Genomic DNA, 13,322 nt, shown 5'->3' with positions numbered 1-13,322 from the left:
TACTGCTCTATTTTTCCTGTAGTGTTTATCGTCTCCCAATGTACTCAGTACTTATTTTGTAGATAATTTGCTTCCCCTAACTAGAATATAAGCTCTAAAAGGGTCGGAGGTATTTCTGCGTTTTATTCAGTGCTGTATCTAGGGCTTTGTACAGTACTTAGAGTATACACAGTAATATTTGTTGAATGGGAAAATGGGGCCCAAGGATGCTAAGCATTTTGCAGGGGATGTTAATTGTACCTCTGTTGATACTTTACCAGTATCTGTGATAAGAGATGAAACAATGCAAACAGCATGAAAGTTACAGAGCTAAATCTATCTTATTCTGCTTCCAAAATATAACTATGAAGCTCAGCCTTTATAACAGGACTACTGGCTTACAAAATAATTTTTACAGAGCTCAAGTTTTACTTATTTTTGAGGACCTCTGTTCTTAAAAATTTCTCTAGTATCTCTCATTCTCTATACTGGCTCCATGGGACATAATTAGACTAAAACTCTTTATACATTTTACTTAGTTACTTAATAACAATGGTGGCCACATCAGTTGTAGAAAATATGCAAAATAACTTGCCTTTAAGTTTTTCCCAAATTTCCCAGACCGAGGCCCTTATTCTTTGCATAGTAAACTATTAATGACTTTATATTGATATATAAAATCAATTAGAAATATGATATTCTATATTCACCATTTACAGAAATGAAGTATTGGCACTTAAATAGTTGTTAATTGACTAAGTGGTTTCAATTTTTTTAAACTGTTAGTAAGATGGCAAAACATGAGATCATATATATAAACACCAATAGTACCCACTCATCAAGGGCATGATGTAGAAGGATTCTTGTAGCTCAGAACATCTCTTTTTTTCCCTAACAAATGGCTACAGAAAATACTCATTTATAAGTTTTAAGGCAATTTAATAACTTATAATTTCTTTGTATCTCCCAAAGCACACGTGATCCTTCCCTCAGTGGATATTTCCATACAATACTTTCAGGCTTTAAAATTATGTTCACAGTATAGTTGAACTTCTCACCTGCAAAGTACAAACCAACCTGCCCATTGAAACTGATACTCCTATTTAGTGTTAGAAGTTATGAGTGCTTTTTCCATTGGTCTCTCCCACTGCTGCCCCCATGCAACCAAGCAAAGGAAGAGGCAGTGATCACTCATCTGACACACGTCTAACAGGTCAGAACATGTTTGCACTGAGCAGTTGATAAACATAAAACAATCATCATGCTCAGTGCCAGCAGGTGCCTTAAAGTGTAGCAGCCTTGACTTTGCTATTTTTGGTGAATTGTGAGTAGTCTATCAAAGGACGTTACTTAAGAGATTTTGGAATCTTTTACAATCAAGAAAAAGAATGAAATAATTCCAAAAATTATATGCATCTCTATTAGAGTTGCTGTAAGAGAAATGATATGGTCTTAAAAGTTTTACAAAATAAGAATAAGCTAGCAAAGTCGAACATTTGCTATTTTCTCCTTGAAGTTGCCTGTTGGGATCTGATAGTATAAATGAAATGGGAACTTATTTTTGTTCTGTGTTATTAAGATTACTATTAAATGGTAGCATTAGCACAATTTATGAAGTTCCCTGCCCCCTACTAGTCCTTGTCATATTTGATATTTATGTTTACTAAAACTGGTTTTCTGTCTTCATTAATAGGATGGGGTTAATGTAGACAATCCATGACTACATTGGTAATAACGATTTTACTTAAGTATGGCTTTGGTATACTCCTCTGCAAATAATCTTTGAATTCCTAAGAGTCTTTTATTTTCCCAGTAGCCCAGTTGGAGAGTTTTTAATATTAAATTGAATCATAACAACACACGCTGGTTAGAGTCTAACTTAATACATTCAGCTTAATGTTAATTTCTCAACTTCAAATCAGGGATCTGACTATTGCAAGATGATTATTTATCTCAAGTGTGATTTTTTTAAACAAGCAAAATCCACTGTTAGAGATTTTTGCATTACAAAAAACTCGCACTACAGAGAAAAAGAATTCAGAAAAGATTTAGGGTCTTTGCATAACTACAAATAATATCATTGAGAAAAAGGTCTATCAGGAAGTTTTTGATAATATATATGGGCAGAAAGCAAAAATGGCATAGTGAATGCCCAAGTGGCTGATGTGGGTAGTTTCTTAATATAAATAACTATGTTTGATGAATATAATAAAGGAGTAGGCTTAGATTTTAATTCCTTTAGAGAAACGTTATCCATTAATATCAATAAGGAGTAAAAAAAACTTAAGAAATTATTTTAAAGCAAGAAATGGAAATCTAACTGCCACCTTTTTTGCTTCACAATGTAAACTTCCACTTCAAAATACATTCCTTATGAATAACCTGAAAAGAGAAATGTATGGTTAATCATCAAAACAAGTATGTTGTGATGGTAGAAACAGAAATAGAACAGAAAGCATGAAACTCCGTAGAAGCTGAGAAAACCAGAATTGGGTAATAAAAATCACAAGGGAATAAATTTAGTCATTATATAGTATAATAAAACTTGTCTTTCCTCTTAGAATGGTGAATACTGTGTAAGAATAAGTCAGTGCTATAATTTACACTACTAAGAAATTAACTGGCATAAAGTATCTGAATTTTACAAGTTTCAAAGTCTGCAAACTATAGTGATCTGGTAAAAGTCATTTATGACGAAGTTAATGTTTACTCTAAGGTTATATAGACTCTCATATCTGCACGTGCAGCTTGCATATGTACACCTATGCCAGTTTAAATGATGAACAAGGGGAAATTCCACATGTCAGTAGGAGTAATCCCTTATATAACCTGATTAAAAAATTAACACAAAAGGAAAACACATTTTAAAAGAAACATGGCTGATGCAAATGTTGTCTTTAAAAATACCTGGTCAGTTGAGTAGAACTATTTTCCTTTTTGCTTCCCTTGTTTTCAAGATCTTGTCTTACATTTAGATTTCATATGCTTTAATATTTACTGATAAAAGTGAGAAATGTTAGGTAATGTTTTGGAAGATAGAATGAGGTTGCAGGATATGATTTTGAATAATAGAAGACATTTTCATAGGACATGAAAACTATTTTCAAACCAAATACCAAAATAAGATTTCAATGCCTCACAGTGTGATGAAGAAAAATTCAATGGTCGTTTAGGTTGGCACAATTCTTCTTTTAGGTTAATAATTTTTATTTGAGGCAGAAAGCTGAAACTACATAATATGTTTCTACAAGGCATATATTCATCAAAACCATTTACAAAATTACTACTTTCAGCATATTTTGAAATGAGATTCCTTAATAAATTATGTTTATGCAGTCAAAACACAGCATTAAAATTTATTATTAGTCACTTAATGGAAGTTAATGGTGAGTTTATATATGAAGTGCTGGCTTACTTTGATATACTCTAAGAGCAACCAAAAATAGATATTCTTTTTCAGAGTTCTATGTATTTATAAAGTGCAAAATAAGCAATTTTAGCAATTCTCAAATGTAGGTCTTCCAGATGCATTTAATCCTAAGTATACTTGTAGAAACAGAATATTTTTCTGCTAAGTCAGGTATGTCTAACTTATCCATCTTATGTGTAAAAACTATCCTGACTGGAGTATTCCATGCTTTACAAAAAGATAAAAATGGTAAGGATATAAAATAGTATAAAGTGTTTGTATATTTTTAATATTCTAGGCTGGGGAGGGACTGACTTTTTCAGAGAAAATATCTTGTCTGTCAAACAAACCAAAATGAAAAGCCACAAAACTAAAATGACTATACTAGATAATCACTCACTGAAAATGGATGAATCACAGAATTAAAGGCAGAAAGTTCATCTTTTAAGAAAGATATTAGAGATAAAATTTACGAATAAGAAATTGTCCTTATATTAAATGAAATATTTTAAAGAGATTATTCTGAAGAAGTTGACACTGCAGAATGCTGGTGTGAATCCATCCATTTTTTTTCTGAAGCAAGGGAGAGTCTCCCAAAGTATTTTACAAAACAGAATTTCCCTCCTGACTTATACTGGTCCATCAGTGGTATATAGTCTAAAATACTTAAAATAGAATTTAATAATGCTTTACCATAACAAACAGAAAAAATGACTTAAAATATAATTTTTATAAAGCTACAAATAAGGTAAGAAAATTTGCAAAGAATATAATGGTGTCTTCTAACAGATCATAAAGTCTAATATACTCATATGTCAAAACATTTCATAATATTAAGGTTAGCTTAGATATTTAAATGTGGTAAAAGTTATGAGTATAATAAAGTGTAAGAAAGCTTCAGTGAAGCTTGTAGAGAAAAAAAGTTTATTTGGGAGGAGTTTCACTCCATATAAAAGCTTAAATTTTTAGAATTAAAAATAAAAGTTATTTTTCAAATAATAAAAATGCATTACTTTCCAGGGAAGATATTTTCAACTGCCTTATTTTAAAAAGATGACAACAAAGGAAAAAAAGAATGAACATTTTATTTAACATTAAAAAAGTATGCACTAAGTTGTCAGATAAAATAATATTAACAACATATTCATGTTTTCTTTTAAAGTCTTAATCATGAACTAATATAAATTTAACCTTACGTAAAAATTTAGAGGTGCCAGGTTTGATTAGTGTGAAATGAAGTTTTAGCTAGATTAAGACTTTATGTAGCATTTGATTTTAGTGTTCTATTTTAAAGTTATTATATGATTATATTAAACCATTAATTTGTAGTAAGCACAGCAACTTCAAATCCTTTTTGCTAATTGGCAACGCTGGTGGAGCATGAAGCATCACTCTTTCTTGAGAGTTTCATTTTAAAGAAATCATCCTCACATATAAAAATAGCAAATTGCATTAAAATTTATATAAGTCAGTTTCCGCTTCTCATATAGGAAGAGCTGTAAGTAGCTTCCACGGTACACATCACAGACAACAGCTTCAAACACACTCTCTGGTAAGACACCATTCATAGAGATGCAAGGTACAGCCTGTTCTCGACTTAATGCTTAAAGTATACCACAAGTAAAAAGTTTTAGGCTTACCAAAAATCAAACAGCAATTACCCAAGAGCTTGAGTGATAAATTCTGATAGCATTTACTGCCTCCAAGTAGAAAAGTATTTTATTTCCCTTAGGTTTAACTTCTTACAAAATCTTAATTCTAAAATTCTGATTATACATTAACTACTCTATTCACATTTTCCAAACTGAAATAAAGATTATAGTTTGGCAGTGATTAGAGTCCTGTAAACACCATTACTAAAACTTTGCTATTTTTTACAATAATTGTTAATCTACTTTAGGCAGTCTATTAATTTTAAGATCTAGTTCAAGATACAAAGATGCTTCCATTCTAATTGCTCATAAGCTCATCTTTTAATAATATAAAGTTATAAATGTGTTGGGCACATTTTTAACAGATACATTTCTATGTCTTGGCAAATAAATATTGATGGGCAGATTGACTTCATAGTTTGTCAGAGAGTGTGTTAACAGAGGAATTTTTTGAAAGTCTATCCTTCTCTTCCTTTATGTAATGAATGAAGGTAGAGAACAATCTTACAAATGGGCAAATTCTCTCATTAGATCCATGCATTTTATATTCTACAGAAGAATAAAACACATTATATCAGCGTCGTTATGGAAAGTGAACTGTTCAGATTTGATATTCAGCACTGTATTTTCTTTTCCTTTTCTTAAACACAGCTAATTGTGCCACAGAGGAGAAAAAAAATCTGAGAGAAATAACATTGACCACAATCACAGTTTTGCTAACCCATGAGAAATTTATAATGGTTTATAATTCTTGTGTTCATCATTCAAAGAACTTGCATAAACAGGCCATCACTATGATGGCTCCAACTAACATAAAACAAGACACTGGCACTTCGAGACTCATTGCTCAAAATTAGAAGTGTTTTATTGTGTTGGGTTTTTTTTTTTGAAAGAAGTTATCGGAAAGTTAAAAACAATCGGCAAAATATGTCATTCTTTTATAGATACGAAAAAAATTATCCAGCACAGGATAATACCTATAACAAATAACTTACTAGTATAGGTAAACTATTTTTTTCTTTCTCATTTTCCATATTCTTACTTAGATGCCTAGTGATTTGGACACAGAAATGCAAACCTTTAAGTTACTTATGGCTCGTTTGGTGCCTCAAAGAAATTATGTAATATCCAGAGACCAAAAACCAAACCAAACCATTTTTAACTGGATTTAAATCGTTATGCATTGGCTGTGCAAAATACAGAAAGGAAATGTGCAGAACTAGGAGGGAAAGAGCCACAGAACACTACTTGTTCACTGATCATAGTGCAGCTTTTGCACAATTATTAATAATCAGACAAAACAATTTTAGGTGCAGCTCCCTTTGTCCATTAGTTATTTCCTCCATTACCTATAATTATACCTTGCACAAAGCAGGCATTCAATACACATTTTAAACGACTATTTACACATAATCAAAGAAATTAATTTGTAAATAAAATTGGCTTGATTGCATTTGTCCATTTGACATACAAAATCAGAGTATTTTAATGTGCCAATCAGAGACATCTGTGATTGAACATCCACACAATTTCATTGAACTACATGCTTGCCACATAAAACCAAACACCACGTCTGTGGCATAAGCTATATAATACCTAATGCAGTGTTTTTACGCACATATTACCTTCCCATTTCATTTCTGCAATTTTCAAGTGTTGATGAATTACTAGTTGCCAAAGAAGTTACATTGTATGCAACAACATTCAGTTTAAATAAGGGATAAGCTTGCTGTGAACAACTTATTTTGAAATGTTAACAACTTTGTGGCTGTTAACATAACAACTAGCCATTAATGTGGTAATGGCCAATTTAAGAGGAAATTATACTCTGAGAAATGAATGTATTGGCAATCAGGACCAGGGTTTATATTTGAAGAAGTGTGAATTTTAAATATAAGTTAACAAGCATTAAAAGTTTGAGCCTATCAGAAATTAACTAAAAGTTGTATCACAAAGAACAACACATAGTCTCTTAGAGATAGATAAGAATTTCTGATGTAAAAACTTTTTTGAAAATTCCCTTCAATGAAACACTTATGTGAGATACCAAATAGCAACTGAACATCACATTTTATTACCACAAGGCAGAATAAACCAAAACAAGTCCAAGGTTACTTTCTCGCTCACTATCATATTGACAACTGCAAAACAACTTCACTCAGGACACAGGTATTTCATTGGCAAATTTATATTTTTGATGTAAAAAATCCAGATATTTTCAAAGATTTTCTTTAAATTTTACTTAATTCTGTCTTTATTGCTTATTAGGACACCTTAACCCTGCTAGACTATATAAACTTCTTGTTTTGGAATTGCTGTGACATAAATCTGCTTGAGATACCACAGTTGTAAACAAATGTAAAAGTCAAAAAGGAGTCAAGAAGCCATGGCTTATTCGTTAGTAAAGATAAAGCGAAACTAGGAAGCAATGTTAAGTCACTTAAAGCAAAACAAATGCTCTATGCAGAAATAAGGCTCTAATTCACAATGCACAGAGTAGAAATTTTTATTTCATAGAGAAACATTCAAAGACTTCAGTTCTAAAGAATTCATGCAATAAATTAATTCTGATTAATTGTGCCACCACAATGAGGGAAATCCTGGCTATAGAGTCACTTCCCATTGCTGGCACTTTGCATGTATTTTGTGCACTTAAGAACACAGAGGAGTAACAAGTGGTCATACTTAGTCAGGAGACTGCCAGATGCTACAGTCCTAAGAAGGGGAAGACTAGAATTTGAAAAACAGTACTGAATTCAACCTCTTGTAACTACTGTTAATCAAACAGTATATTTTTATACATCAGGATTAAATCAGATTGAAAAATAACTGAACTACATAGTAAGAATCACTAAATTTCCTAGAAAGTACCTCCCCAAATGACCAAGATAATTAAGGAGTTACTGCTGATTGATAAATTTTGTGTCATAAGGGGAAAAATTTTTCAAAATAAATCACTTAACGTTGACTAGAAAACTAATTATATCAGCTATGAAAACCCAAATGATGCCATGTATCACTTCTTTAATTTGATAAATCCTACTTTATTAATATAAATAATCTGCAGCTGAATCAAGTCACAAAGTTCCCTGGAAAGCAAAATAACTTTTCTAAGAGAAGTTCATGTGTTGAGTACTAAATGCAGGGAAACAAGTTTAGTCAGCTTCATGGATTCATAAGCAAGAGCATCTGCCTTGTCCTGAAACTGTTCTGATGTTTGCAGGAAGGAGAGTGGCTGTCATTTCCCACTGCAATGGAGATCTTTATTTTGGTAATTTCCATGAAGCTACTGGCAAGTGTGAGGCTGTTAATGCTCACTGATCGTCTTGCTGTGATCACCTGGAGTACCATGGGGGAAAGATGTATTCACACTTGGGGGAAAGTTTTCAAAACTACATAATAAATATACTAATAAATAACAGTTGAGAATTTCAAACAGATTGATGAATCTGAAACAGAAAGTTGAATATTTTGTGTTATACTCAGCCCACCCTGAAAGCTCATGGTCTAATAAAATACTCATATGCTGATTTCTACCAAACACATCCTTGACATGAACTGGCACTTTCAATACCAGCAGGGATAACCTATATCCCTAAATATGAGCAACCAGGTAAGCCAAATCGAAACACTGTCCATAGTATGTTTTGTTGATCGCTGCTTAAGCAATAATTTGCTTAACAGGCACCTGGTAACATTTTGAAGGCTGACAGGTCAACATCTTTCAGGAATATAGGCTGGTGGTAAGGAAATGAAACAAAAGATACACTTACAAAAGTATTTTAAAAGGAATCCAGTCATCACTGGTGTGCAAGGATAATTCCTACCTCAGATAGTCTCTGCGACAAAGGATAAGATTAGCTTTAGTGTACAGGGTGGAGCCCACCTCTCCCAAACGACAGTCACAGCAGGCACACTTCAGGCAGTCTTCATGCCAGTATTTGTCCAGTGCCTTTAGAAGATACCGGTCCTTGATCTTTCGGTTGCAGCCAGCACAACCTTTCGGCTTGGTGTCTGGCTGGACTGAGAGCATTTGTATACCTAAAAGGAGACAAAAACCAAAAAAGAAAAGAAAAGAAAGAAAGAAAGAAAGCTGGGACTACAAGAAGAAGCAAAAGATATCAAAAGACCTCAAACAAGTTAAATATTTAATATTGCCTTTCTCTAGGAGTACGAGACTTTCTTATTTAGGGCTGTACTAAAGTCCAACTAAATTTTGCAAACAGAAAAGCTCAGCCTTTATAACATCCTTATTGAATCACTTCTAAAGCCATACATACAAAGTTGTGAAAGTGATGAATTTGTGTTGTACACAGTAAGATGACATTATACACACAAAGTTAAATAACATTAAATAACTCCATAGTGTCACCATTCTCTATATAACATGGTTGCTTTAGGGACAAAATGTGAGTAAATGGCTAACAATCGTAAAAGAAGGCTATTTAACAAACTAGTCCATGCAGACTATAGGAGTCCAAATTGAGGGTTTTTTAACTGATTAAAAATTTCACTTAATATGTGCTTGATGACAGTAGCAGAGCACACCCTCATGGGAGTACACTATCCTGACCTAGCATTCAAGATGCTTGTAAAGTACACAGCACAGTCACCCAAATCTCACCAATGCTATGTTACTTGTTTGCATCCAAATACTTCCTTCTGTGCCCTTGATATTTCAAAGTATTTGTTATGTTAAAATAAAAAATGTATTTATACTCACAAGCACCATTTAGTGCCTCTATTAATGGCAGATTACCTAACTATATACTATTACATACTCGTATATAAAACTAAAGTATTGGATTATGTAATTTATTAGCATAAACCTGCACTTATTTATTTTATAGAAAACAACAGAAAAAAAAGTCTAAATACCTATAAAATTACACCTATGTAAATGTGCTATATACATATATTATAAAATGCTATACTAGAAACGGGGGCATATCTATATTTTGGAGATATATTTTTATCATAAATAAGGAGTTTAACTGGGTTCTTTAGATTTGATACCTTGACTGAAATTTGAAAGAATATTCTCCTGAGTTTCTTATTCTTTCCTAAGTGTCAAACACCCAGCTTTAAAAAAAATGCTGGACCAACTATTCACACTTTTGTATTTACCAAATAACTCATTTTAAGCACTATAAAATACTATAGACATCCATCAATTTCAAATTCCCTCATTTTACAAATTATGATACAGACGCATAAGAGAGATTAAGGGGCTTGCTCCAAGCTGAACAACAATTACACACCAGACTTGGTGGCCTTCCTACAGTCCAGAGACCCCTCCGCTGTGTCACACCTCCTCTCCTAGGCATAAAGTTTGAAACTTGGATAGAGAAGGATACAAAACACCAAATGTGCATGCATTTGAAAGCCTCAAGAAAAATGTCAAGCTACAGCCTTGAGCATTTTCTGTGTACTTCCCCCCTCCAAAAGAGTTCTACCTTCTTCAGTTTTCTCTGGTGCCTTGTGATGAAGACTTCACTTCTATCACCTTCACTACCTTTTTCTTGTTTTAACCACACTGATGAGAGACATCCAGGCACCACACCATCACAGATGGGTAACTTTCCTAGCTACAAATAATACATGAATTGCACATAATATTGTTATGATGTTGAAGTTCCACTAGAAAATAAATTCTCTGGTTGGAGCAATGGAGTCAGCAATGGCATGGAGGGAAGCAGGGTAGCTGTTCTTTCGGTGTGATACACAGAGCTGTGTATCTGACGCTGCAAACTAGCAGCTGGCTTTGAACAGAAGAGCAGGTGGTATTCCTATAGCCTGTTTTCTGTTCCTTTTCTTTGAAGGAACTAAGGGTATAGTGTAGATTAATCATGACCCTTGATAGCTCTGCTAAATCTCACTCTCTAGAACTTCTGACAAATGAAGTTTCTTTGATCAGAACTAGTTACTGTCTTCTAACAAGGTTCCACAAGGAATGAATCCCATTAATTACAGTCCAGATCATACCCTAGTGTCTCTTAACCACATACCTATGGGGAGGGAGAAATTTTGATTTACTCAGTGACATTCTGGATTTCATTATTGTAAACATCTAGAGGTGTGTTATGAGTGGCTATTCTAATTATCCAATTTATAAGGCTATGAATTTTATGTCACAAAGCTAATTTTTTTTTAAATATCCTTTTTAGTCGTAGCTAAGCTATATTCCCAAGTTGTGTTACTACCATCAGGCATGGAAGGTCAGCTCTCTTTATTCAAAATGCTTTGCAACCAAGACAGGGAATGCCAACATTTGGCACAAGCAACACTACCCTGCTTGTCCTCACAAAATGTTTTTGTTGTGTTGACATTTTAATTTAGCACTCAGAGGCCAATTAATATTTGAAACTCTTGCATTCTGTTTGGCCTTGGACGTAAAAGGAGTTTGATATTTTACACTCCATTCTGGTGCCTTCTTTTGGAGAACATCCTCACATTTCTGTTGAGAAGGAAATCTTTGCAATACTATACAACTTTACCAGTCGGAGAAAAAGAACTATTTTGTAGTCACCACTTTGCCATAAACCCGAAAGGCAGAAAGCAGTCAGCAGCCTCCTCTCACTACCCAGAAGAGCAGGTCTGGGTAGAGTTATGTGTGTGGGGCTGAGAAGCATTGCACAAGTCGCTCATAGCACATCAGGACCCAACTAGTTTTAGATTGGCATGTAAATTGTTCTGAGGGAAATTCTTATTGCCTCTGAGACCCTGCCATTCTGAGTTATTTGACAGTTTAAGGGAAATCATAATTTTAAAAAAAGACATAAATAATAGCCTGTGCAGTGTGGTGTGCAGAAATAAGTAGAACCATTTCATTTAAACTCTGGTGAGCTTTTAATTGCCTGGATTGCATTGTGAGGCGGCCTAACGGTTGATTGCCTCCATTATGTTCCCTTGTTCTGTGCCATTCATCCGCGCAGTCTCAGCTTCAGTAGTTAACACAACAAAGTAACCACAACTCCACAACACACAGGGGTTTAAAAAATAATCATAATAAAAGATTTGCAGCACTTAGACACAGTCTTTTATATTTTTGGACTAACTACACATAGTGAATGGAAAACATTTTGTCCCAGTCTTGTCCCCGTCGGAAGATTCACAGAGAACAATTTGGGAGAAGGAATGTTAGAGGGAATACATAAAGGGGGCTGGCAGAGATGAGATGCCTCAGGAAGATGCTAAAATGGGAACGCAGGTTCAGCAGCTGGGAGCAGTGACACAGATTAAAAGAATTTGGCCAACATGGCCATTCGATTGCCAAGAGGTACCAAACAAAAGATTTTCTCTCCTCCTGCCCATCTTCATCCTCTCCCAGCCCCCAGCCCCAATTGGAGAACAGGATTGGGCCTAAAAGCTTGTTTCTCTCTGTTCACTGGCCCAGAGCATCCCTACAGGCTGCAGCCCCCTAAGGGACAACAATGCAAATAGATGTCCCCAGATCGCAGACGCTGGAGCTGCTTAACTCTGTTCTGCCCCTTCAACTCCCAACAGCCCCTCCCCATCTTTCCACCACCCCCTCCCCTTTTTGAGCAATGGAGCTGGGAACCAATTTGATTCCCTTTTTCTCCAATGCAGCTGCAAGGCTCAGAGATACTGACATTTTTCCACTCTTATCAGTTTAATTACAGTTACCATGGCAGCAAAGTGCTAGTGCTTGGCAAAGGCCAACAAGAGATTTGCAAGACTGAGTTCAATTTTGATGCAGCTCACATGCAAAATAAAAAAAAATAAGAAACATACATACACTCTAACAAAGAATCCCTTGCGGAGTTATGCTCCAGCCTTTTGTGGTTGTGTCTTTGCAGCCACACAAGGGATGATTTGCAAAGAATGTAGCAGTATTTGTTGCACCTAGCCAGATTAATTGGTTTAAGCAGCTGTCTTTCAAAGCAGTTACAACAATAATATTTTGGATCTTTTAGAAAGACACAAAAGCAGCGGAAGAGTAGGGAGGCTTCTGAGCAGCCGAGAGTGCCGAGCGCCGGCAAAGTGCATCCATGATAGATTGTAACCTTACCAAAACTTTTCTCCTTTTTCTGCATGAGTTGACTTAGGCGTATCTGAGTTGCAGCGGCTTCGCATTGAGCACCAAGCCCAAAGGTAGACGTAGAAGGGGGTCTCCTTATTTAGCTCAAGTGTGGACTGGAGCGCAGCCTACACCGCTGAGGACCCGACTATTGTGAAGCCACTTTAGGAGCCGGTCGGAGTGGCGGCAGGGGGTGGGGGAAGGGATGAGTGCGGCCAGACGAGACGCGGCGCACACACAG

General features: G+C 34.8%; 1 protein-coding gene across 5 annotated transcripts in view; it reads right to left on the bottom strand.

Annotated features, from left to right (window-relative positions):
• Positions 1-13,322, bottom strand: part of LMO3 (LIM domain only 3) — a 57,414-nt gene that overhangs the window by 39,439 nt on the left and 4,653 nt on the right. For 4 of the 5 annotated variants that reach the window (XM_045829501.1, XM_045829500.1, XM_045829499.1 and 1 more), the window contains one exon: positions 8,868-9,081. In XM_045829501.1, the coding sequence (XP_045685457.1) occupies positions 8,868-9,073 (206 nt within the window). In that variant the 5' untranslated portion in view covers positions 9,074-9,081. Of the gene's footprint in view, positions 1-8,867; positions 9,082-13,072; positions 13,215-13,322 lie in introns of those variants that run through there. The other variant, XM_045829497.1, reaches the window with a different exon arrangement.

The sequence above is a fragment of the Phyllostomus hastatus genome, unplaced genomic scaffold (genome assembly GCF_019186645.2).
Source record: "Phyllostomus hastatus isolate PE091 unplaced genomic scaffold, TTU_PhHast_1.1 phas_scaffold_93, whole genome shotgun sequence".
Taxonomy (NCBI): domain Eukaryota; kingdom Metazoa; phylum Chordata; class Mammalia; order Chiroptera; family Phyllostomidae; genus Phyllostomus; species Phyllostomus hastatus.
Note: the sequence above shows the minus strand (reverse complement) of the source record. Positions and strands in the feature narration are given on the sequence as shown.